The 27,669-nt window shown below is 49.9% G+C and overlaps 1 protein-coding gene across 3 annotated transcripts in view; it reads right to left on the bottom strand.

The window, feature by feature from the left end:
* The window catches only part of GRAMD1C (GRAM domain containing 1C), a 159,655-nt gene that overhangs the window by 88,932 nt on the left and 43,054 nt on the right, over positions 1 to 27,669 (bottom strand). Inside the window, exon 2 of one of the 3 annotated variants that reach the window (XM_077293691.1) lies at positions 577 to 745. The exons of the other annotated variants lie outside the window; for them this stretch is intronic. Within the exon in view, the coding sequence (XP_077149806.1) occupies positions 577 to 693 (117 nt within the window). The 5' untranslated portion in view covers positions 694 to 745. The remainder of the gene's footprint in view (positions 1 to 576; positions 746 to 27,669) is intronic. 3 annotated transcript variants of the gene reach the window in all.

Below are 27,669 nucleotides of genomic sequence, written 5' to 3'. Positions count from 1 at the left end.
TTCCTGACAGTTTGCATATTGCGGAAGTCGGGGGGATTCCTGACAGTTTGCATGTTGCGGAAGCCGGGGGGGATTCCTGACAGTTTGCATATTGCGGAAGCCGGGGGGGATTCCTGACAGTTTGCATATTGCGGAAACCGGGGGGATTCCTGACAGTTTGCATGTTGCGGAAGCCGGGGGGGATTCCTGACAGTTTGCATATTGCGGAAGCCGGGGGGGACTCCTGACAGTTTGCATATTGCGGAAGCCGGGGGGGACTCCTGACAGTTTGCATGTTGCGGAAGCCGGGGGGGATTCCTGACAGTTTGCATATTGCGGAAGCTGGGGGGGATTCCTGAAAGTTTGCATATTGCGGAAGCCGGGGGGGATTCCTGACAGTTTGCATATTGCTCGCCCACAGGATTTGGCAATCTGCAGTCACATAGAGACTAAGGGAGCAAGAAAAAAAGCAAGAAGTATAAAAGAAGATGAAGCAGGGGGGGCAAGATGAGGCCCCAACAGACGCTACCACCCAGGAACCAATCACCGCCATCACCGTGACGGCACAGAGAAGGTGGCAGCTCACAAGGTACTTACACTGGCCTTCTGCTCCTCATCGTTTCCCCTGGGCTGTTCCAGAGAGGCTATTCTGGGCATGGGACTGTCGTCCGCTGGTCCGTTGGCTAGTACTGGCCTGGGCACAGCTGCCATCATATCCCAGTCTCTGGACCAGCCCCCCTCTTCTTATCCCATTTATTTCACGAGACTGATGGGGGGAAAAAAATAGAAAGCGATTATTGGGGGGGATGAAGACCAGTCCTGGTCATGTGATGGTCACACAGTGCAGCTAACTGTACTGTACCTGTGTGTCTGCACATGACCAGGACTGATTGTCATCCTTTGGTAGTAAACAGTTATTATTTCCTTTTAATGACTTCAAGCAGAGATCTTGAAAACTATGATTAATGTCTGCATAAACCTGCATTTTTTTTCAATGATTTCCTTACAAATACAATAATTATAATTCCTCAGAAGTCCTCTAGAGTTAGTCACAGTCTGGGTGCAATTCCTTGTAGTGCCACTAAGTGTCGCTGTAGCTTCAGCTGTCTGCTAGAGCTATGTCACTCATGCAACACTGACACCTACAGATGCAGGATGGTACTGCAAGTTATAAATCTCTACACCGCAACTTTACAGATAAAAAGAAGAAAAAATAGTCATTAAAGGGATTGTCTACTTTTTTCAATATCACAACAATAAGCTTATCATAAAATGTATCTAGAGGTCACAACCCTTAATGATGAGCTGTAATTAGACATCTAACGTAACGGTGACCACTCTCTGCTCATTCTTCTTGACCTCTCTCCAGCTTTCGACACTGTTGACCACCATCTCCTACTCTCTATGCTATAATCAATAGGCATTAAGGACACTGCTCTCTCCTGGTTCTCTTCCTATCTTTCTGACTGCTCCATCAGTGTATCGTTCGCTTTCCCATTTCTTCTCTTCCGCTCACTATTGGGGTCCCTTAGGGTTCAGACATGGGCCCTCTTCTCTCTCCACACAGCCCCATCTTTACGCTGATGACACACAACTATACAGGTCATCCCCCAACCTTACCCCCGCTGTACTACAGAACACCACTGACTGTCCGCAGTCTCCAACATCATGTCTGCTCTATATCTGAAACTCAACCTCTCCAAAACTGAACTTCGTCTGCTCCCGCCATCTACTAACCTCCCTAAACCTGACATTTCCCTCTCCGTGGGCGGCACCATAATAACACCCCGGCAGCATGCGCGCTGTCTGGGTGTCATGTTTGACTCCGATCTCTCCTTCACCTCCCACATACAATCTCTTGCCCGCTCGTGCCGCTTACACCTAAAGAACATCTCTAGAATCCGCCCTTTTCTCACTATAGAAACAACAAAAACCCTCACTGTCGCCCTGATCCACTCCCGCCTGGACTACTGCAACGCTCTATTAATTGGCCTCCCCCTCACGCGACTTTCCCCTCTTCAGTCCATCCTTAATACGGCAGCCAGGGTCGTCCATCTGGCTAATCGATATTCAGATGCAGCCGCTCTTCACCATCACCTACCCGTCCTCTGCACAGTGCGGCCCCCCTACATCTCCTCCCTCATTTCTGTCTATCACCCTACCCGTCCTCTCCACAGTGCGGCCCCCCTACATCTCCTCCCTCATTTCTGTCTATCACCCTACCCATCCAATCCACAGTGCGGCCCCCCTATATCTCCTCCATCATTTCTGTCTATCACCCTACCCGTCCTCTCCACAGTGCGGCCCCCCTATATCTCCTCCATCATTTCTGTCTATCACCCTACCCGTCCTCTGCACAGTGCGGCCCCCCTATATCTCCTCCATCATTTCTATCACCCTACCCGTCCTCTGCACAGTGCGGCCCCCCTACATCTCCTCCAGCATTTCTGTCTATCACCTACCCATCCAATCCACAGTGCGGCCCCCCTACATCTCCTCCATCATTTCTGTCTATCGCCCTACCCGTCCTCTGCACAGTGCGGCCCCCCTACATCTCCTCCATCATTTCTGTCTATCACCCTACCCGTCCTCTGCACAGTGCGGCCCCCTACATCTCCTCCATCATTTCTGTCTATCACCTACCCGTCCTCTGCACAGTGCGGCCCCCTACATCTCCTCCATCATTTCTGTCTATCACCTACCCGTCCTCTACACAGTGCGGCCCCCCTACATCTCCTCCATCATTTCTGTCTATCGCCCTACCCGTCCTCTGCACAGTGCGGCCCCCCTACATCTCCTCCCTCATTTCTGTCTATCACCCTACCAGTCCTCTCCACAGTGCGGCCCCCCCCTACATCTCCTCCATCATTTCTGTCTATCACCTACCCGTCCTCTGCACAGTGCGGCCCCCCCTACATCTCCTCCATCATTTCTGTCTATCACCTACCCGTCCTCTCCACAGTGCGGCCCCCCCCTACATCTCCTCCATCATTTCTGTCTATCACCTACCCGTCCTTTGCACAGTGCGGCCCCCTACATCTCCTCCCTCATTTCTGTCTATCACCTACCCGTCCTCTCCACAGTGCGGCCCCCCTACATCTCCTCCCTCATTTCTGTCTATCACCTACCCGTCCTTTGCACAGTGCGGCCCCCTACATCTCCTCCCTCATTTCTGTCTATCACCTACCCGTCCTCTGCACAGTGCGGCCCCCCTACATCTCCTCCCTCATTTATGTCTATCACCTACCCATCCTCTGCACAGTGCGGCCCCCCTACATCTCCTCCATCATTTCTGTCTATCACCTACCCGTCCTCTCCACAGTGCGGCCCCCTACATCTCCTCCATCATTTCTGTCTATCACCTACCCGTCCTCTCCACAGTGCGGCCCCCTACATCTCCTCCATCATTTCTGTCTATCACCTACCCGTCCTCTCCACAGTGCGGCCCCCCCCTACATCTCCTCCATCATTTCTGTCTATCACCTACTCGTCCTCTCCACAGTGCGGCCCCCCTACATCTCCTCCCTCATTTCTGTCTATCACCCTACCCGTCCTCTGCACAGTGCGGCCCCCTACATCTCCTCCATCATTTCTGTCTATCACCTACCCGTCCTCTGCACAGTGCGGCCCCCTACATCTCCTCCCTCATTTCTGTCTATCACCTACCCGTCCTCTGCACAGTGCGGCCCCCTACATCTCCTCCATCATTTCTGTCTATCACCTACCCGTCCTCTGCACAGTGCGGCCCCCCCCTACATCTCCTCCATCATTTCTATCTATCACCCTACCCGTCCTCTCCACAGTGCGGCCCCCCTACATCTCCTCCATCATTTCTGTCTATCACCCTACCCGTCCTCTGCACAGTGCGGCCCCCTACATCTCCTCCATCATTTCTGTCTATCACCTACCCGTCCTCTGCACAGTGCGGCCCCCTACATCTCCTCCATCATTTCTATCTATCACCCTACCCGTCCTCTCCACAGTGCGGCCCCCCTACATCTCCTCCATCATTTCTGTCTATCACCCTACCCGTCCTCTGCACAGTGCGGCCCCCTACATCTCCTCCATCATTTCTGTCTATCACCTACCCGTCCTCTGCACAGTGCGGCCCCCCTACATCTCCTCCATCATTTCTGTCTATCACCTACCCATCCTCTCCACAGTGCGGCCCCCCCTACATCTCCTCCATCATTTCTGTCTATCACCTACCCGTCCTCTGCACAGTGCGGCCCCCCCTACATCTCCTCCATCATTTCTGTCTATCACCTACCCATCCTCTCCACAGTGCGGCCCCCCCTACATCTCCTCCATCATTTCTGTCTATCACCTACCCGTCCTCTCCACAGTGCGGCCCCCCTACATCTCCTCCATCATTTCTATCTATCACCCTACCCGTCCTCTGCACAGTGCGGCCCCCCCCTACATCTCCTCCATCATTTCTATCTATCACCCTACCCGTCCGCTGCACAGTGCGGCCCCCCTACATCTCCCTCATTTCTGTCTATCATCCTACCCGTCCTCTGCACAGTGCGGCCCCCTACATCTCCTCCCTCATTTCTGTTTATCACCTTACTCGTCCTCTCCACAGTGCGGCCCCCTACATCTCCTCCATCATTTCTATCTATCACCCTACCCGTCCGCTGCACAGTGCGGCCCCCCTACATCTCCTCCCTCATTTCTGTCTATCACCTACCCGTCCTCTGCACAGTGCGGCCCCCCTACATCTCCTCCCTCATTTCTGTCTATCACCTACTCGTCCTCTCCACAGTGCGGCCCCCCTACATCTCCTCCATCATTTCTGTCTATCACCTACCCGTCCTCTCCACAGTGCGGCCCCCCTACATCTCCTCCCTCATTTATGTCTATCACTCTACCCGTCCTCTCCACAGTGCGGCCCCCTACATCTCCCTCATTTCTGTTTATTGACCTACCCACTTGTTACCATCCCAAGGTGACTTTTCACTAACATCCGCTCTAATCCGTACCTCCCACTCCCATCTCCAACACTTCTCCGAATGTCACGCTGTGACGGACTTTGGTAAGAAAGGGGGGACCTCAAACTGTCCTTGGAGCTGGGGCCCTAACTATCCCTGTCCCGAGGGTACTCTTGAAGGTAGGGAGGCCTGAGTCTATGACTTTACTATGCTCCTGTTAATCCCTCTCCCACCCCATGAGGCATGGGACAGAAATTTAAGGTAAGCAAGACACAAAGACAAAACAGGGATAACAGAAAGCAACAAACATACAAACACCAATGGTAAAGTGGTATATAGGGAAGGATAGGAGTGTACCAACCAAATGGGAATAGGACATCGAGGAAAGCATACACCCAAAACAGCACGCAACAATCTCCAGTAGCAACAATGATCTCCAACTCAGCATAGCATTCCAAGCAGCAAGGAAGCAAAGCTTTCACTGGCAGGACGGAGAAGGTCAGGCAAGGTTTTATAGGGAGAGGAAATTACCAGATCAGAAGCAGCTGAAATGGAGCTGCAGGTTTCTGACCAGCATAGAAAGGGTCATCAACCTCTTTAGCACCAAAGGAAACAAAATCCATTTAATATGGGACATAAACACACAGGCTAAATGGAAGATCTGTGATTCACAATGTGCAGTGTTCTTTTTATAATTTGTAAAGCGCTGCGGAATATGTTGGCGCTATATAAATAAAAATTATTATTATTATCTTCTAACCCCTGATCTCCCAGGAGGACGTGACACACTGGTGACACCCTAGTTGCACCAATCCTCTGCAATGCTCTACCCCACGAAATTAGGACTAACCACAACTTACACATCTGTTTAGAGCGGCCTGTCACATTCCCTAATCTAAGTCCTGTTATACTTACTGTAGCCTATTCACTATTTCTCTTATCCTAACCCTCCATCAAACTCCATCGCTCACAAAAGCACTACAAATACTGCCGGTGATTAATTCATGCAGCCTTTATCTACCCCGCACTCCCTCCAGATGGCCGGACCACCATTGTAAATAAGCCCCTGTACTTTTGTCTCCCCCACATCATTGTAGATTGTAAGCGCTTACGGGCACGGGTGTCATTATTTGGCTTTAACTATTGCATTATCTTTATCTATGTTACTTATGACTGTTGTATATGAACTTCTGACTTGTAAAGCGCTGTGGAATATGTTGGTGCTATATAAAGATTATTATTATTTAGAGGTAAGTGGTTAATTTCCCTGCAGCGCCCCTGCAGGGGACATGAAGCATTGCTCATTCACATGGCTGGGTTATCTGTAGGACCGGACAGGTCGCTCTTCACAACTGCTCCTCACTCTTGCTAATACATAAAGATCCGGCACAGAAGACCCCCCTTTATTTCTGGATTTCTTAACGAGACGTATACATTTTTTTTTTTTAAACCGGACGACCCTTTTAGTAACAGATGCAACCAAAATGCTTTCATTGTCAGGGATCAATTCTGACGCTTGTGACTTAAACAAATAAACCCTGAGTATTAAATGAAAAAATATCATATTATTCCCCCCATACATAAGTATTCTGAAAGCAGCCGCTTGCTATGATGCCACCCAGCACTTTACACTTATCTGCGACCTTTGTGCATTTTTACACCTCGCTCCATAGGTTTTGCAAATAAATGTTTATAAATTCATGTCTGCTGCAAAACGTTTAATCTAAACAGAGGTTGAAAAGAACAACAACTCCCAGCAAAAAAACTAAGTTCAGGAGGTGCAGAGATCACGCCTCTGAACACATAATGGCCAGAACAGAAAATACCAAATCTTTGCACTTCAAGTGTCACAAACATCAATTAATTAGGAGCTCGGGGTGATTGGATCTGTAATTGCTCAGCTTCTCATTAGTAAAAAATAAAAAGATATGCATTAATTGTCAGAATGAAAGGGAAGATATGCTGCTTGATTGCTAAAAGGGATGATAACAGGAAGAAGAGTCCCAATATACTGCCCCTGAAAATATTCAGGTGAAAAGAGGAAAGTAACAAGATGTGGGTAAGAGGGGTGATAACAGAATGAAAAGCTCCTGTATGTCAAGAGATGCTGAACAAGGACAAAGATGATAGTAACAGGCTGTGAGTGTTAAGGTTGAAAACAAGATGAAAAGTTTGGCTATTTCCCCCTTTGGACTTTGGAGACTGTATAGGGAATGAGATGAAAGTAACTCTGTGATTACGCAGAGGGGTGATAACAAGAAGAAAAGCGTCTGTATTCCTCCTCTTCACCCTAGTGTCACCGAAGGCTGTCAGGGGGAGATGACCGTAACAGGATGTGATTGATAAGAGGTATGGTTATCGAGAAGAGTTGAAAGTATCACTGTGATTAGACAGAGGGGTGATAACAAGAAGAAAAGCGTCTGTATCCCTCCTCTTCACCCTAGTGTCACCGAAGGCTGTCAGGGGGAGGTGACCGTAACAGGATGTGATTGATAAGAGGTATGGTTATCGAGAAGAGTTGAAAGTAACACTGTGATTAGACAGAGGGGTGATAGCATGAAGAAAGGTTACCGTAGCCTTCCCTTTCATACTGGTATCACTAGAGGCTTTACAGAGGGAGATGACAGTAACAGGATGTGATAGGTAAGAGGTATGGTTATTGAGAAGAGTTGAAAGTAACACTGTGTGATTAGTAGGAAGGGTGATAACATGTAGAAAAGCCTCTGAATGCCTTCCCTTTTCCTTACAGGATGAATTTAGCAGGATGTGATTGGTAAGGGGTAACATCATCGAGAAGAGTTGAAAGTAACACTGTGATTAGAAAGAGGGGTGATAACATGAAGAAAAGCTCCTGCATCCCTCCCCTTCACCCTGGTATCACTGGCGGCTGTACAGTGAGAGATGTCAGTAACAGGATGTGATTGGTAACAGGTATGGCCATCGAGAAGAGTTACAAGTAACGCTGTGTGATTAGTAGGAGGTGTGATAACATGTAGAAAAGCCTCTGAATGCCTCCTCTTTTCCTTACAGGATGAATTTAGCAGGATGTGATTGGCCATATAACTCGGTCAGAGAGCGCAACACAATGCTCGACTGCCCTGCGGCTCTCCCATCCCGAGTGTAACAGCTGCACAGAAATACATACTGTCATGCTCGGCTCGGGGGAGCTGCCGGCCAGTCCGCCAGTCCGAGCCTTACATTACAATCTACGTCTGATTTATACGGCCATGTGACTCTTCCCTAACACTACGTGACTAGTAGGAGGGGTGATAACATAAAGAAAAGCCTCTGAATGCCTCACTTTACCCTGAAGGATAAATGTAACGGGATGAGACTGGTAAGAGGAGCGATAACATGAAGAAAAGTCCCTGTATCCCATTCAAGAGGCCAATGAACGAAAATAGAAGAAAAGAGACGACCGCAGCAGAATACTCCTTGATTTGTCCTCTCACCTAACGATATGGACTCAGAACTTGGACGTAAAATGCATCATCCGCCCCCAGACGTCGCGCCAATGTTGCACCCCAATATTGCAGATAGCGCTGTAGTATCACGTGAAAGCAAAGATTCTGGAGTTTCTTATACAAATACAATGTGGGACTCCTCACCCAAACCACGGTGTTACCTGTGAATACCCCCAAGATATTATAGGGTTAAAGTCTGCAGTAAAATCCACAGCAGGGAAATTTACCTGGAACCTACAATCTAGAGCTAGAAAACACCTGGATGATTCCCAGGACAAGGACGGGACGCACAGACTAATCCCAGGCGACAACGCTACTGACCGGCTCCGTCCTGTGCGTGGAATGGCTGATAACAGGGAACAACAAACTGCAATTACCAGCAAAGCCAATGAGTGAGGCAGTGCAAGAACAGATACAACCCGGTAATGACTGATTAGGAAGGCATTCTCGGATCAGTTTTGTGATGTGCCCCATCTTTGGGCACCTGGTGGGGTTAGGAAGCCCCAGTGGATTGGCGCACTGGTTACACAGCAATCCATCTGCTGGCCATCACTGCGGACATGAAGCACTGACAGGCAAGAGATACATTGTTGCAGGACGATGAATGGTTACACAGTATCCAGGAATGTTTGTCCTGGGATGTGGTGGCGCTGAGTCTGGGGGATAGAGGGCCTCACTTATTGGTTATAATAACATATATAAAGGTATATCCTCCCGCCCACCAGGAGCCTGCACATGGGGGAGACGTATCCAAACTGGGACAAAAGAGAAGTGAGGCATCAATCAGCTCGGTCCTGGGGCGGCTTCAGCAAATCCCCCCTATGTCTACACACTGTGTCACAAAGTTTCCAGAGCTCCTCGATAAATTCCCCCGAGACCGTGGAACTGTAAAATGGGAACAGTCGGAGATTGGGATTGTCAGACGGGCAATTTATAAGCTGGAGATTGGACCAGCTTTCCCAGAAGTGGATATCAAAAAATAAAAAGCTATCACTAGGTTTAGTGTGCACTGGAACATAGGAGCTATACAGGGGCGGCCACAGCAGAAATGGGCCCTGTGCAGGAACTGTATATGGGCCCCTGTGCAAGAACAGTGTATGGGCCCCTGTGCAAGAACAGTGTATGGGCCCCTGTGCAAGAACAGTATATGGGCCCCTGTGCAAGAACAGTATATGGGCCCCTGTGCAAGAACAGTGTATGGGCCCCTATGCAAGAACAGTGTATGGGCCCCTGTGCAAGAACAGTGTATGGGCCCCTGTGCAAGAACAGTGTATGGGCCCCTATGCAAGAACAGTGTATGGGCCCCTGTGCAAGAACAGTGTATGGGCCCCTGTGCAAGATCTGTGTATGGGCCCCTGTGCAAGAACAGTGTATGGGCCCCTGTGCAAGAACAGTGTATGGGCCCCTATGCAAGAACAGTGTATGGGCCCCTGTGCAAGAACAGTGTATGGGCCCCTGTGCAAGAACAGTGTATGGGCCCCTATGCAAGAACAGTGTATGGGCCCCTGTGCAAGAACAGTGTATGGGCCCCTGTGCAAGATCTGTGTATGGGCCCCTGTGCAAGAACAGTGTATGGGCCCCTGTGCAAGAACTGTGTATGGGCCCCTGTGCAAGAACAGTATATGGGCCCCTGTGCAAGGACAGTGTATGGGCCCCTGTGCAAGAACAGTATATGGGCCCCTGTGCAAGAACAGTATATGGGCCCCTGTGCAAGAACAGTGTATGGGCCCCTGTGCAAGAACAGTGTATGGGCCCCTGTGCAAGAACAGTATATGGGCCCCTGTGCAAGAACAGTATATGGGCCCCTGTGCAAGAACTGTGTATGGGCCCTTTGCAGCCCAATAGTTCTGTCGATGCTGCTGTGGAGGTGATAGTGGCCCCCTATCTCTTGGGTCCCTGGCGGCTGAACATGTTGCACCAATGATATGTCCGCACTGGATCTGTAAGATCTGTATTACACTGTTCTGTGCGCATAGCCTGACGATGTTCTCGGCAGCACATGACAGGACAATGCGCTGGCGAAAATGATGATCTTCTAAATCGTATCTGGCAAATATTTTGGCTGCTCGTTGGGTGCAGCCGCACAGGGGCCCAAGAGGTAAGGGGCCACTTTTGGTGACATTGTGCATTATAGTGACATATTGGGCCCTTATATTGTTCTTGCACAGGGGCCCCCTTCTGTCTGTGTCCGCCAGTGGATTGGAGCCTGTTTACACTGCGCAGCTATAGGGGAGCGAGTGATGGGAATAATCGGCCGGTGTAAATGCTCCGCGCCCTCCGTCCTGCAGTATATATATATACCCCAGGTCCTCCCTCGCGGATCACCGCTCTATCCACCATAGATAACACCGTACTAACAACAATGGTTCTTATAAAGTGATCGTCTCTCACCCAGTGATCCATGGCTGCGACCCGCAGAGCAACGCTCCCGGCTGTAACGTGTGTCCGCACGTCCCGCACACGTCTCCAGGTCATATAAAGCCTCCTCCTCACCGTACAGCTCAATGTCAGGAGGACACCACACACCCGACTATTCCCGTCACGGCTGCATGTCTCACTGCTGACAATGCGATGGGGTTTACACAAAAAACGAGACGAAGATGGAACTGCAGGTTCACTAATGGCTGAAAAATGTGCCGAGGACGAAAATAATAACAACAGTAACAACAATAATAGGAATAAGTGATGGAAGGACCGAAAACCTGAGAACAACAACAAGCAAAATATCACAGAAAAGCCCCATCGTGACCACTGCCAAAATCCTCACCGCATTCCTCTACATGAGGACGCGACCCTACCCTGCTCCTGCCTCATCATCCTGCACCCCGAGTGTCATTATCCTGTACCCCCAGTGTCAGTGTCATTATCCTGTACCCCGAGTGTCAGTGTCATTATCCTGTACCCTCAGTGTCAGTGTCATTATCCTGTACCCCCAGTGTCAGTGTCATTATCCTGTACCCCAGTGTCAGTGTCATTATCCTGTACCCCGAGTGTCAGTGTCATTATCCTGTACCCCGAGTGTCAGTGTCATTATCCTGTACCCCCAGTGTCAGTGTCATTATCCTGTACCCCGAGTGTCAGTGTCATTATCCTGTACCCCCAGTGTCAGTGTCATTATCCTGTACCCCCAGTGTCAGTGTCATTATCCTGTACCCCAGTGTCAGTGTCATTATCCTGTACCCCCAGTGTCAGTGTTATTGTCCTGTACCCCCAGTGTCAGTGTCATTATCCTGTACCCCCAGTGTCAGTGTCATTATCCTGTACCCCAGTGTCAGTGTCATTATCCTGTACCCCCAGTGTCAGTGTCATTATCCTGTACCCCCAGTGTCAGTGTCATTATCCTGTACCCCCAGTGTCAGTGTCATTATCCTGTACCCCAGTGTCAGTGTCATTATCCTGTACCCCCAGTGTCAGTGTCATTATCCTGTACCCCGAGTGTCAGTGTCATTATCCTGTACCCCGAGTGTCAGTGTCATTATCCTGTACCCCGAGTGTCAGTGTCATTATCCTGTACCCCGAGTGTCAGTGTCATTATCCTGTACCCCACTGTCAGTGTCATTATCCTGTACCCCCAGTGTCAGTGTCATTATCCTGTACCCCAGTGTCAGTGTCATTATCCTGTACCCCCAGTGTCAGTGTCATTATCCTGTACCCCGAGTGTCAGTGTTATTGTCCTGTACCCCGAGTGTCAGTGTCATTATCCTGTACCCCAGTGTCAGTGTCATTATCCTGTACCCCCAGTGTCAGTGTCATTATCCTGTACCCCAGTGTCAGTGTCATTATCCTGTACCCCCAGTGTCAGTGTCATTATCCTGTACCCCCAGTGTCAGTGTCATTATCCTGTACCCCAGTGTCAGTGTCATTATCCTGTACCCCCAGTGTCAGTGTTATTGTCCTGTACCCCCAGTGTCAGTATCATTATCCTGTACCCCAGTGTCAGTGTCATTATCCTGTACCCCAGTGTCAGTGTCATTATCCTGTACCCCCAGTGTCAGTGTCATTATCCTGTACCCCGAGTGTCAGTGTAATTGTCCTGTACCCCCAGTGTCAGTGTCATTATCCTGTACCCCCAGTGTCAGTGTCATTATCCTGTACCCCAGTGTCAGTGTCATTATCCTGTACCCCCAGTGTCAGTGTCATTATCCTGTACCCCGAGTGTCAGTGTCATTATCCTGTATCCCCAGTGTCATTATCCTGTACCCCAGTGTCAGTGTCATTATCCTGTACCCCGAGTGTCAGTGTTATTGTCCTGTACCCCCAGTGTCGGTGTCATTATCCTGTACCCCCAGTGTCAGTGTCATTATCCTGTACCCCCAGTGTCAGTGTCATTATCCTGTACCCCAGTGTCAGTGTCATTATCCTGTACCCCCAGTGTCAGTGTTATTGTCCTGTACCCCCAGTGTCAGTGTCATTATCCTGTACCCCCAGTGTCAGTGTCATTATCCTGTATCCCCAGTGTCAGTGTCATTATCCTGTACCCCCAGTGTCAGTGTCATTATCCTGTACCCCAGTGTCAGTGTCATTATCCTGTACCCCCAGTGTCAGTGCCATTATCCTGTACCCCCAGTGTCAGTGTCATTATCCTGTACCCCAGTGTCAGTGTCATTATCCTGTACCCCCAGTGTCAGTGTCATTATCCTGTACCCCGAGTGTCAGTGTCATTATCCTGTACCCCCAGTGTCAGTGTCATTATCCTGTACCCCCAGTGTCAGTGTCATTATCCTGTAACCCAGTGTCAGTGTCATTATCCTGTACCCCGAGTGTCAGTGTCATTATCCTGTACCCCCAGTGTCATTATCCTGTACCCCCAGTGTCAGTGTCATTATCCTGTACCCCGAGTGTCAGTGTCATCATCCTGTACCCCCAGTGTCAGTGTCATTATCCTGTACCCCCAGTGTCAGTGTCATTATCCTGTAACCCAGTGTCAGTGTCATTATCCTGTACCCCGAGTGTCAGTGTCATCATCCTGTACCCCCAGTGTCAGTGTCATTATCCTGTACCCCGAGTGTCAGTGTCATTATCCTGTACCCCCAGTGTCAGTGTCATTATCCTGTACCCCCAGTGTCAGTGTCATTATCCTGTACCCCCAGTGTCAGTGTCATTATCCTGTACCCCGAGTGTCAGTGTCATCATCCTGTACCCCCAGTGTCAGTGTCATTATCCTGTACCCCAGTGTCAGTGTCATTATCCTGTACCCCGAGTGTCAGTGTCATTATCCTGTACCCCCAGTGTCAGTGTCATTATCCTGTACCCCCAGTGTCAGTGTCATTATCCTGTACCCCAGTGTCAGTGTCATTATCCTGTACCCCCAGTGTCAGTGTTATTGTCCTGTACCCCCAGTGTCAGTATCATTATCCTGTACCCCAGTGTCAGTGTCATTATCCTGTACCCCAGTGTCAGTGTCATTATCCTGTACCCCCAGTGTCAGTGTCATTATCCTGTACCCCGAGTGTCAGTGTTATTGTCCTGTACCCCCAGTGTCAGTGTCATTATCCTGTACCCCCAGTGTCAGTGTCATTATCCTGTACCCCAGTGTCAGTGTCATTATCCTGTACCCCCAGTGTCAGTGTCATTATCCTGTACCCCGAGTGTCAGTGTCATTATCCTGTATCCCCAGTGTCATTATCCTGTACCCCAGTGTCAGTGTCATTATCCTGTACCCCGAGTGTCAGTGTTATTGTCCTGTACCCCCAGTGTCGGTGTCATTATCCTGTACCCCCAGTGTCAGTGTCATTATCCTGTACCCCCAGTGTCAGTGTCATTATCCTGTACCCCAGTGTCAGTGTCATTATCCTGTACCCCCAGTGTCAGTGTTATTGTCCTGTACCCCCAGTGTCAGTGTCATTATCCTGTACCCCCAGTGTCAGTGTCATTATCCTGTATCCCCAGTGTCAGTGTCATTATCCTGTACCCCCAGTGTCAGTGTCATTATCCTGTACCCCAGTGTCAGTGTCATTATCCTGTACCCCCAGTGTCAGTGCCATTATCCTGTACCCCCAGTGTCAGTGTCATTATCCTGTACCCCAGTGTCAGTGTCATTATCCTGTACCCCCAGTGTCAGTGTCATTATCCTGTACCCCGAGTGTCAGTGTCATTATCCTGTACCCCCAGTGTCAGTGTCATTATCCTGTACCCCCAGTGTCAGTGTCATTATCCTGTAACCCAGTGTCAGTGTCATTATCCTGTACCCCGAGTGTCAGTGTCATTATCCTGTACCCCCAGTGTCATTATCCTGTACCCCCAGTGTCAGTGTCATTATCCTGTACCCCGAGTGTCAGTGTCATCATCCTGTACCCCCAGTGTCAGTGTCATTATCCTGTACCCCCAGTGTCAGTGTCATTATCCTGTAACCCAGTGTCAGTGTCATTATCCTGTACCCCGAGTGTCAGTGTCATCATCCTGTACCCCCAGTGTCAGTGTCATTATCCTGTACCCCAGTGTCAGTGTCATTATCCTGTACCCCCAGTGTCAGTGTCATTATCCTGTACCCCCAGTGTCAGTGTCATTATCCTGTACCCCGAGTGTCAGTGTCATTATCCTGTACCCCCAGTGTCAGTGTCATTATCCTGTACCCCGAGTGTCAGTGTCATCATCCTGTACCCCCAGTGTCAGTGTCATTATCCTGTACCCCAGTGTCAGTGTCATTATCCTGTACCCCGAGTGTCAGTGTCATTATCCTGTACCCCCAGTGTCAGTGTCATTATCCTGTACCCCCAGTGTCAGTGTCATTATCCTGTAACCCAGTGTCAGTGTGATTATCCTGTACCCCCAGTGTCAGTGTCATTATCCTGTAACCCAGTGTCAGTGTCATTATCCTGTACCCCGAGTGTCAGTGTCATCATCCTGTACCCCCAGTGTCAGTGTCATTATCCTGTACCCCGAATGTCAGTGTCATTATCCTGTACCCCGAGTGTCAGTGTCATCATCCTGTACCCCCAGTGTCAGTGTCATTATCCTGTACCCCGAGTGTCAGTGTCATTATCCTGTACCCCCAGTGTCAGTGTCATTATCCTGTACCCCGAGTGTCAGTGTCATTATCCTGTACCCCCAGTGTCAGTGTCATTATCCTGTACCCCGAGTGTCAGTGTCATTATCCTGTACCCCCAGTGTCAGTGTCATCATCCTGTACCCCCAGTGTCAGTGTCATTATCCTGTACCCCAGTGTCAATGTCATTATCCTGTACCCCAGTGTCAGTGTCATTATCCTGTACCCCGAGTGTCAGTGTCACTATCCTGTACCCCGAGTGTCAGTGTCATTATCCTGTACCCCGAGTGTCAGTGTCATTATCCTGTACCCCCAGTGTCAGCGTCATTATCCTGTACCCCCAGTGTCAGTGTCATTATCCTGTACCCCCAGTGTCAGTGTCATTATCCTGTACCCCCAGTGTCAGTGTCATTATCCTGTACCCCCAGTGTCAGTGTCATTATCCTGTACCCCCAGTGTCAGTGTCATTATCCTGTACTCCGAGTGTCAGTGTCATTATCCTGTACTCCGAGTGTCAGTGTCATTATCCTGTACCCCCAGTGTCAGTGTCATTATCCTGTACCCCCAGTGTCAGTGTCATTATCCTGTACCCCCAGTGTCAGTGTCATTATCCTGTACCCCCAGTGTCAGTGTCATTATCCTGTACCCCCAGTGTCAGTGTCATTATCCTGTACTCCGAGTGTCAGTGTCATTATCCTGTACCCCGAGTGTCAATGTCATTATCCTGTACCCCAGTGTCAGTGTAATTATCCTGTACCCCGAGTGTCAGTGTCATTATCCTGTACCCCAGTGTCAGTGTAATTATCCTGTACCCCCAGTGTCAGTGTCATTATCCTGTACCCCGAGTGTCAGTGTCATTATCCTGTACCCCCAGTGTCAGTGTCATTATCCTGTACCCCCAGTGTCAGCGTCACTATCCTGTACCCCCAGTGTCAGTGTCATTATCCTGTACCCCGAGTGTCAGTGTCATTATCCTGTACCCCAGTGTCAGTGTCATTATCCTGTACCCCCAGTGTCAGTGTCATTATCCTGTACCCCCAGTGTCAGTGTCATTATCCTGTCCCCGAGTGTCAGTGTCATTATCCTGTACCCCCAGTGTCAGTGTCATTATCCTGTACCCCGAGTGTCAGTGTCATTATCCTGTCCCCGAGTGTCAGTGTCATTATCCTGTACCCCCAGTGTCAGTGTCATTATCCTGTCCCCGAGTGTCAGTGTCATTATCCTGTACCCCCAGTATCAGTGTCATTATCCTGTACCCGAGTGTCAGTGTCATTATCCTGTCCCCGAGTGTCAGTGTCATTATCCTGTACCCCCAGTGTCAGTGTCATTATCCTGTACCCCCAGTGTCAGTGTCATTATCCTGTACCCCCAGTGTCAGTGTCATCATCCTGTACCCCCAGTGTCAGTGTCATTATCCTGTACCCCAGTGTCAATGTCATTATCCTGTACCCCAGTGTCAGTGTCATTATCCTGTACCCCGAGTGTCAGTGTCACTATCCTGTACCCCGAGTGTCAGTGTCATTATCCTGTACCCCGAGTGTCAGTGTCATTATCCTGTACCCCCAGTGTCAGCGTCATTATCCTGTACCCCCAGTGTCAGTGTCATTATCCTGTACCCCCAGTGTCAGTGTCATTATCCTGTACCCCCAGTGTCAGTGTCATTATCCTGTACCCCGAGTGTCAGTGTCATTATCCTGTACCCCAGTGTCAGTGTCATTATCCTGTACCCCCAGTGTCAGTGTCATTATCCTGTACCCCGAGTGTCAGTGTCATTATCCTGTACCCCAGTGTCAGTGACATTATCCTGTACTCCGAGTGTCAGTGTCATTATCCTGTACTCCGAGTGTCAGTGTCATTATCCTGTACCCCAGTGTCAGTGTCATTATCCTGTACTCCGAGTGTCAGTGTCATTATCCTGTACCCCAGTGTCAGTGTCATTATCCTGTCCCCGAGTGTCAGTGTCATTATCCTGTACCCCCAGTGTCAGTGTCATTATCCTGTACCCCGAGTGTCAGTGTCATTATCCTGTACCCCGAGTGTCAGTGTCATTATCCTGTCCCCGAGTGTCAGTGTCATTATCCTGTACCCCCAGTGTCAGTGTCATTATCCTGTACCCCGAGTGTCAGTGTCATTATCCTGTACCCCGAGTGTCAGTGTCATTATCCTGTACCCCCAGTGTCATTATCCTGTACCCCCAGTGTCAGTGTCATTATCCTGTACCCCGAGTGTCAGTGTCATTATCCTGTACCCCAGTGTCAGTGTCATTATCCTGTACCCCCAGTGTCAGTGTCATTATCCTGTACCCCGAGTGTCAGTGTCATTATCCTGTACCCCAGTGTCAGTGTCATTATCCTGTACCCCCAGTGTCAGTGTCATTATCCTGTACCCCAGTGTCAGCGTCATTATCCTGTACCCCCAGTGTCAGCGTCATTATCCTGTACCCCGAGTGTCAGCGTCATTATCCTGTACCCCAGTGTCAGCGTCATTATCCTGTACCCCCAGTGTCAGCGTCATTATCCTGTACCCCGAGTGTCAGTGTCATTATCCTGTACCCCCAGTGTCAGTGTCATTATCCTGTACCCCGAGTGTCAGCGTCATTATCCTGTACCCCAGTGTCAGTGTCATTATTCTGTACCCCCAGTGTCAGTGTCATTATCCTGTACTCCGAGTGTCAGTGTCATTATCCTGTACTCCGAGTGTCAGTGTCATTATCCTGTACCCCGAGTGTCAGTGTCATTATCCTGTACCCCCAGTGTCAGTGTCATTATCCTGTACCCCAGTGTCAGCGTCATTATCCTGTACCCCCAGTGTCAGCGTCATTATCCTGTACCCCGAGTGTCAGCGTCATTATCCTGTACCCCAGTGTCAGCGTCATTATCCTGTACCCCCAGTGTCAGCGTCATTATCCTGTACCCCGAGTGTCAGTGTCATTATCCTGTACCCCCAGTGTCAGTGTCATTATCCTGTACCCCGAGTGTCAGCGTCATTATCCTGTACCCCAGTGTCAGCGTCATTATCCTGTACCCCCAGTGTCAGTGTCTTTATCCTGTACCCCGAGTGTCAGTGTCATTATCCTGTACCCCGAGTGTCAGTGTCATTATCCTGTACCCCCAGTGTCAGTGTCATTATCCTGTACCCCCAGTGTCAGTGTCATTATTCTGTACCCCCAGTGTCAGTGTCATTATCCTGTACCCCGAGTGTCAGCGTCATTATCCTGTACCCCAGTGTCAGCGTCATTATCCTGTACCCCCAGTGTCAGTGTCATTATCCTGTACCCCGAGTGTCAGCGTCATTATCCTGTACCCCAGTGTCAGCGTCATTATCCTGTACCCCGAGTGTCAGCGTCATTATCCTGTACCCCAGTGTCAGCGTCATTATCCTGTACCCCCAGTGTCAGTGTCTTTATCCTGTACCCCGAGTGTCAGTGTCATTATCCTGTACCCCCAGTGTCAGTGTCATTATCCTGTACCCCAGTGTCAGCGTCATTATCCTGTACCCCCAGTGTCAGTGTCATTATCCTGTACCCCGAGTGTCAGTGTCATTATCCTGTACCCCAGTGTCAGCGTCATTATCCTGTACCCCGAGTGTCAGTGTCATTATCCTGTACCCCGAGTGTCAGTGTCATTATCCTGTACCCCCAGTGTCAGTGTCATTATCCTGTACCCCAGTGTCAGCGTCATTATCCTGTACCCCAGTGTCAGCGTCATTATCCTGTACCCCCAGTGTCAGCGTCATTATCCTGTACCCCAGTGTCAGCGTCATTATCCTGTACACCAGTGTCAGTGTCATTATCCTGTACACCAGTGTCAGTGTCATTCTCCTGTACCCCGAGTGTCAGTGTCATTATCCTGTACCCCCAGTGTCAGTGTCATTATCCTGTACCCCGAGTGTCAGTGTCATTATCCTGTACCCCGAGTGTCAGTGTCATCATCCTGTACCCCCAGTGTCAGTGTCATTCTCCTGTACCCCGAGTGTCAGTGTCATTATCCTGTACCCCCAGTGTCAGTGTCATTATCCTGTACCCCCAGTGTCAGTGTCATTATCCTGTACTCCCAGTGTCAGTGTCATTATCCTGTACCCCGAGTGTCAGTGTCATTATCCTGTACCCCGAGTGTCAGTGTCATTATCCTGTCCCCGAGTGTCAGTGTCATTATCCTGTACCCCCAGTGTCAGTATCATTATCCTGTACCCCAGTGTCAGTGTCATTATCCTGTACCCCCAGTGTCAGTGTCATTATCCTGTACCCCAGTGTCAGTGTCATTATCCTGTACCCCAGTGTCAGTGTCATTATCCTGTACCCCGAGTGTCAGTGTCATTATCCTGTACCCCCAGTGTCAGTGTCATTATCCTGTACCCCCAGTGTCAGTGTCATTATTCTGTACCCCCAGTGTCAGTGTCATTATCCTGTACCCCCAGTGTCAGTGTCATCATCCTGTACCCCCAGTGTCAGTGTCATTATCCTGTACCCCAGTGTCAATGTCATTATCCTGTACCCCAGTGTCAGTGTCATTATCCTGTACCCCGAGTGTCAGTGTCACTATCCTGTACCCCGAGTGTCAGTGTCATTATCCTGTACCCCGAGTGTCAGTGTCATTATCCTGTACCCCCAGTGTCAGTGTCATTATCCTGTACTCCGAGTGTCAGTGTCACTATCCTGTACCCCGAGTGTCAGTGTCATTATCCTGTACCCCGAGTGTCAGTGTCATTATCCTGTACCCCCAGTGTCAGTGTCATTATCCTGTACCCCCAGTGTCAGTGTCATTATCCTGTACCCCCAGTGTCAGTGTCATTATCCTGTACTCCGAGTGTCAGTGTCATTATCCTGTACTCCGAGTGTCAGTGTCATTATCCTGTACCCCCAGTGTCAGTGTCATTATCCTGTACCCCCAGTGTCAGTGTCATTATCCTGTACCCCCAGTGTCAGTGTCATTATCCTGTACCCCCAGTGTCAGTGTCATTATCCTGTACCCCCAGTGTCAGTGTCATTATCCTGTACTCCGAGTGTCAGTGTCATTATCCTGTACCCCGAGTGTCAATGTCATTATCCTGTACCCCAGTGTCAGTGTAATTATCCTGTACCCCGAGTGTCAGTGTCATTATCCTGTACCCCAGTGTCAGTGCCATTATCCTGTACCCCCAGTGTCAGTGTCATTATCCTGTACCCCCAGTGTCAGTGTCATTATCCTGTACCCCCAGTGTCAGTGTCATTATCCTGTACCCCGAGTGTCAGTGTCATTATCCTGTACCCCCAGTGTCAGTGTCATTATCCTGTACCCCCAGTGTCAGCGTCACTATCCTGTACCCCCAGTGTCAGTGTCATTATCCTGTACCCCGAGTGTCAGTGTCATTATCCTGTACCCCAGTGTCAGTGTCATTATCCTGTACCCCCAGTGTCAGTGTCATTATCCTGTACCCCCAGTGTCAGTGTCATTATCCTGTCCCCGAGTGTCAGTGTCATTATCCTGTACCCCCAGTGTCAGTGTCATTATCCTGTACCCCGAGTGTCAGTGTCATTATCCTGTCCCCGAGTGTCAGTGTCATTATCCTGTACCCCCAGTGTCAGTGTCATTATCCTGTCCCCGAGTGTCAGTGTCATTATCCTGTACCCCCAGTGTCAGTGTCATTATCCTGTACCCGAGTGTCAGTGTCATTATCCTGTCCCCGAGTGTCAGTGTCATTATCCTGTACCCCCAGTGTCAGTGTCATTATCCTGTACCCCGAGTGTCAGTGTCATTATCCTGTACCCCAGTGTCAGTGTCATTATCCTGTACCCCCAGTGTCAGTGTCATTATCCTGTACCCCGAGTGTCAGTGTCATTATCCTGTACCCCAGTGTCAGTGACATTATCCTGTACTCCGAGTGTCAGTGTCATTATCCTGTACTCCGAGTGTCAGTGTCATTATCCTGTACCCCAGTGTCAGTGTCATTATCCTGTACCCCGAGTGTCAGTGTCATTATCCTGTACCCCGAGTGTCAGTGTCATTATCCTGTCCCCGAGTGTCAGTGTCATTATCCTGTACCCCCAGTGTCAGTGTCATTATCCTGTACCCCGAGTGTCAGTGTCATTATCCTGTACCCCGAGTGTCAGTGTCATTATCCTGTACCCCCAGTGTCATTATCCTGTACCCCCAGTGTCAGTGTCATTATCCTGTACCCCGAGTGTCAGTGTCATTATCCTGTACCCCAGTGTCAGTGTCATTATCCTGTACCCCCAGTGTCAGTGTCATTATCCTGTACCCCGAGTGTCAGTGTCATTATCCTGTACCCCAGTGTCAGTGTCATTATCCTGTACCCCCAGTGTCAGTGTCATTATTCTGTACCCCCAGTGTCAGTGTCATTATCCTGTACTCCGAGTGTCAGTGTCATTATCCTGTACTCCGAGTGTCAGTGTCATTATCCTGTACCCCGAGTGTCAGTGTCATTATCCTGTACCCCCAGTGTCAGTGTCATTATCCTGTACCCCAGTGTCAGCGTCATTATCCTGTACCCCCAGTGTCAGCGTCATTATCCTGTACCCCGAGTGTCAGCGTCATTATCCTGTACCCCAGTGTCAGCGTCATTATCCTGTACCCCCAGTGTCAGCGTCATTATCCTGTACCCCGAGTGTCAGTGTCATTATCCTGTACCCCCAGTGTCAGTGTCATTATCCTGTACCCCGAGTGTCAGCGTCATTATCCTGTACCCCAGTGTCAGCGTCATTATCCTGTACCCCCAGTGTCAGTGTCTTTATCCTGTACCCCGAGTGTCAGTGTCATTATCCTGTACCCCGAGTGTCAGTGTCATTATCCTGTACCCCCAGTGTCAGTGTCATTATCCTGTACCCCCAGTGTCAGTGTCATTATTCTGTACCCCCAGTGTCAGTGTCATTATCCTGTACTCCGAGTGTCAGTGTCATTATCCTGTACTCCGAGTGTCAGTGTCATTATCCTGTACCCCGAGTGTCAGTGTCATTATCCTGTACCCCCAGTGTCAGTGTCATTATCCTGTACCCCAGTGTCAGCGTCATTATCCTGTACCCCCAGTGTCAGCGTCATTATCCTGTACCCCGAGTGTCAGCGTCATTATCCTGTACCCCAGTGTCAGCGTCATTATCCTGTACCCCCAGTGTCAGCGTCATTATCCTGTACCCCGAGTGTCAGTGTCATTATCCTGTACCCCCAGTGTCAGTGTCATTATCCTGTACCCCCAGTGTCAGCGTCATTATCCTGTACCCCGAGTGTCAGCGTCATTATCCTGTACCCCAGTGTCAGCGTCATTATCCTGTACCCCCAGTGTCAGTGTCATTATCCTGTACCCCGAGTGTCAGCGTCATTATCCTGTACCCCAGTGTCAGCGTCATTATCCTGTACCCCGAGTGTCAGCGTCATTATCCTGTACCCCAGTGTCAGCGTCATTATCCTGTACCCCCAGTGTCAGTGTCTTTATCCTGTACCCCGAGTGTCAGTGTCATTATCCTGTACCCCCAGTGTCAGTGTCATTATCCTGTACCCCAGTGTCAGCGTCATTATCCTGTACCCCCAGTGTCAGTGTCATTATCCTGTACCCCGAGTGTCAGTGTCATTATCCTGTACCCCAGTGTCAGCGTCATTATCCTGTACCCCGAGTGTCAGTGTCATTATCCTGTACCCCGAGTGTCAGTGTCATTATCCTGTACCCCCAGTGTCAGTGTCATTATCCTGTACCCCAGTGTCAGCGTCATTATCCTGTACCCCAGTGTCAGCGTCATTATCCTGTACCCCCAGTGTCAGCGTCATTATCCTGTACCCCAGTGTCAGCGTCATTATCCTGTACACCAGTGTCAGTGTCATTATCCTGTACACCAGTGTCAGTGTCATTCTCCTGTACCCCGAGTGTCAGTGTCATTATCCTGTACCCCCAGTGTCAGTGTCATTATCCTGTACCCCGAGTGTCAGTGTCATTATCCTGTACCCCGAGTGTCAGTGTCATCATCCTGTACCCCCAGTGTCAGTGTCATTCTCCTGTACCCCGAGTGTCAGTGTCATTATCCTGTACCCCCAGTGTCAGTGTCATTATCCTGTACCCCCAGTGTCAGTGTCATTATCCTGTACTCCCAGTGTCAGTGTCATTATCCTGTACCCCGAGTGTCAGTGTCATTATCCTGTCCCCGAGTGTCAGTGTCATTATCCTGTACCCCCAGTGTCAGTATCATTATCCTGTACCCCAGTGTCAGTGTCATTATCCTGTACCCCCAGTGTCAGTGTCATTATCCTGTACCCCAGTGTCAGTGTCATTATCCTGTACCCCAGTGTCAGTGTCACTATCCTGTACCCCGAGTGTCAGTGTCACTATCCTGTACCCCGAGTGTCAGTGTCATTATCCTGTACCCCAGTGTCAGTGTCACTATCCTGTACCCCAGTGTCAGTGTCACTATCCTGTACCCCCAGTGTCAGTGTCATTATCCTGTACCCCCAGTGTCAGTGTCATCATCCTGTACCCCCAGTGTCAGTGTCATTATCCTGTACCCCGAGTGTCAGTGTCATTATCCTGTACCCGAGTGTCAGTGTCATTATCCTGTACCCCCAGTGTCAGTGTCATTATCCTGTACCCAAGTGTCAGTGTCATTATCCTGTACCCCAGTGTCAGTGTCATTATCCTGTACTCCCAGTGTCAGTGTCATTATCCTGTACCCCCAGTGTCAGTGTCATTATCCTGTACCCCCAGTGTCAGTGTCATCATCCTGTACCCCCAGTGTCAGTGTCATTATCCTGTACCCCGAGTGTCAGTGTCATTATCCTGTACCCGAGTGTCAGTGTCATTATCCTGTACCCCCAGTGTCAGTGTCATTATCCTGTACCCAAGTGTCAGTGTCATTATCCTGTACCCCAGTGTCAGTGTCATTATCCTGTACTCCCAGTGTCAGTGTCACTATCCTGTACCCCGAGTGTCAGTGTCATTATCCTGTACCCCAGTCTCAGTGTCATCATCCTGTACCCCCAGTGTCAGTGTCATTATCCTGCACCCCCACTGTCAGTGTCATTATCCTGTACCCCAGTGTCAGTGTCATTATCCTGTACTCCCAGTGTCAGTGTCATTATCCTGTACCCCGAGTGTCAGTGTCATTATCCTGTACCCCGAGTGTCAGTGTCATTATCCTGTCCCCGAGTGTCAGTGTCATTATCCTGTACCCCAGTGTCAGTGTCATTATCCTGTACCCCCAGTGTCAGTGTCACTATCCTGTACCCCCAGTGTCAGTGTCATTATCCTGTACCCCGAGTGTCAGTGTCATTATCCTGTACCCCAGTCTCAGTGTCATCATCCTGTACCCCCAGTGTCAGTGTCATTATCCTGCACCCCCACTGTCAGTGTCATTATCCTGTACCCCAGTGTCAGTGTCATTATCCTGTACCCCGAGTGTCAGTGTCATTATCCTGTACCCCGAGTGTCAGTGTCATTATCCTGTCCCCGAGTGTCAGTGTCACTATCCTGTACCCCCAGTGTCAGTGTCATTATCCTGTACCCCGAGTGTCAGTGTCATTATCCTGTACCCCAGTCTCAGTGTCATCATCCTGTACCCCCAGTGTCAGTGTCATTATCCTGCACCCCCACTGTCAGTGTCATTATCCTGTACCCCAGTGTCAGTGTCATTATCCTGTACCCCCAGTGTCAGTGTCATTATCCTGTACCCCGAGTGTTAGTGTCATTATCCTGTACCCCCAGTGTCAGTGTCATCATCCTGTACCCCCAGTGTCAGTGTCATTATCCTGCACCCCCACTGTCAGTGTCATTATCCTGTACCCCCAGTGTCAGTGTCATTATCCTGTACCCCCAGTGTCAGTGTCATTATCCTGCACCCCCAGTGTCAGTGTCATCATCCTGTACCCCCAGTGTCAGTGTCATTATCCTGTACCCCCAGTGTCAGTGTCATTATCCTGTACCCCGAGTGTCATTATCCTGTACCCCCAGTGTCAGTGTCATTATCCTGTACCCCCAGTGTCAGTGTCATTATCCTGTACCCCCAGTGTCAGTGTCATCATCCTGTACCCCCAGTGTCAGTGTCACTATCCTGGAATAAGCTGAACACATGATGTGGATGTGAGGGGCCGTACATATTTCTATACATCAGTAGTACCCTATTCCGCGATCTTTACGTTTTGACACTTTGTTACACAGGTCACACGGTCTCTGGACAGACAGGAGCAGGTGATGGATCCGGGGACTGTCCAGAGATCACAGTCACCTGGCAATCTGCGGGGTGTGTACTGAGGCTGATGGCTCGGTGGACACAGATCTGGGATTGCACTGGATTACATCTCTGGGCCGCTGGTGACAGCACAGACTCCATGCAGCCTAATGAAGCTATCAGATTGGCCGGCAATCACCCGACAGACAGGGACACTGGATGGTATTAGCTGGCTTATATATCATTGTTGTGGCAGGACATCGCCCTGTGCAAACAAGACAAGTGCCGCGGGGACACTGCCATCCTGTGCGCACAGAACGACTGGCAGCGACTGTTCTCCACACACAGCAGTGTGATCGGCCGGTGTTCACACACAGTGAGCGACCATCATCAGGTCTGTGTGTAGCCGATCAGTGGGTTCTCTGACTCAGGCTGGAGTCGCACACAACATATAAAAAATGGGTCCGTTTTACATGGACGAGAATCGCACAAATGTTCCCTGAACAGTGATCCGTGTGTCATCCGTGTGCAGGGCGAGGAGGTGATTATCGCACAGCACTCGTCCGTATTACGCTCTAGTGTGACTCCGGCTTTAGAGAATGTTACTGTTAGAACAGACCTCAATCCTGGTGATCAGCATCCTGTACAATGCAATGAAAAAGGATTCATACCCCTTGAACTTTTCCAAATGTTTTTCACGTTACACCCACAAACTGAAATGTATTTTATAGGGATTTTATGTGACACCAACACAAAGTAGCGAATATTTGTGTGACGTCTAAAGGAAATGATACAGGGTTATCTAATTATTTTATAAATATAAATCTGATATTTGTGCCTTGCATTTGTATTCAGCCCCTGAGTCAGTACTTTGTAGGACCAGCTTTCTCTGCAGTCTTTTGGGGTCTCTCCACCTTTCTCTGCGGTCTTTTGGGGTCTGTCTCCACCTTTCTCTGCAGTCTTTTGGGGTCTGTCTCTCCACCTTTCTCTGCAGTCTTTTGGGGTCTGTCTCTCCTCCTTTCTCTGCAGTCTTTTGGGGTCTGTCTCTCCACCTTTCTCTGCAGTCTTTTGGGGTCTGTCTCTCCTCTCTCTGCAGTCTTTTGGGGTCTGTCTCTCCACCTTTCTCTGCAGTCTTTTGGGGTCTGTCTCTCCACCTTTCTCTGCAGTCTTTTGGGGTCTGTCTCTCCTCTCTCTGCAGTCTTTTGGGGTCTGTCTCTCCACCTTTCTCTGCAGTCTTTTGGGGTCTGTCTCTCCACCTTTCTCTGCAGTCTTTTGGGATCTGTCTCTCCCACCTTTCTCTGCAGTCTTTTGGGGTGTGTTTCTCCACCTTTCTCTGCAGTCTTTTGGGGTCTGTCTCTCCAGCTTTCTTTGCAGTCTTTTGGGGTCTGTCTCCACCTTTCTCTGCAGTCTTTTGGGGTCTGTCTCTCCACCTTTCTCTGCAGTCTTTTGGGGTCTGTCTCTCCACCTTTCTCTGCAGTCTTTTGGGGTCTGTCTCTCCACCTTTCTCTGCGGTCTTTTGGGGTCGGTCTCTCCCCCTTTCTCTGCAGTCTTTTGGGGTCTGTCTCTCCACCTTTCTCTGCAGTCTTTTGGGGTCTCTCCTCCTTTCTCTGCAGTCTTTTGGGGTCTGTCTCTCCACCTTTCTCTGCAGTCTTTTGGGGTCTCTCCTCCTTTCTCTGCAGTCTTTTGGGGTCTGTCTCTCCACCTTTCTCTGCAGTCTTTTGGGGTCTGTCTCTCCACCTTTCTCTGCAGTCTTTTGGGGTCTGTCTCTCCCCCTTTCTCTGCAGTCTTTTGGGGTCTGTCTCTCCTCCTTTCTCTGCAGTCTTTTGGGGTCTGTCTCTCCACCTTTCTCTGCAGTCTTTTGGGGTCTGTCTCTCCTCCTTTCTCTGCAGTCTTTTGGGGTCTGTCTCTCCACCTTTCTCTGCAGTCTTTTGCGGTCTGTCTCTCCACCTTTCTCTGCAGTCTTTTGGGGTCTGTCTCTCCACCTTTCTCTGCAGTCTTTTGGGGTCTGTCTCTCCTCCTTTCTCTGCAGTCTTTTGGGGTCTGTCTCTCCTCCTTTCTCTGCAGTCTTTTGCGGTCTGTCTCTCCACCTTTCTCTGCAGTCTTTTGCGGTCTGTCTCTCCACCTTTCTCTGCAGTCTTTTGGGGTCTGTCTCTCCACCTTTCTCTG

Source organism: Ranitomeya variabilis, chromosome 3 (assembly GCF_051348905.1).
Source record: "Ranitomeya variabilis isolate aRanVar5 chromosome 3, aRanVar5.hap1, whole genome shotgun sequence".
Lineage (NCBI taxonomy): Eukaryota > Metazoa > Chordata > Amphibia > Anura > Dendrobatidae > Ranitomeya > Ranitomeya variabilis.
Note: the sequence above shows the minus strand (reverse complement) of the source record. Positions and strands in the feature narration are given on the sequence as shown.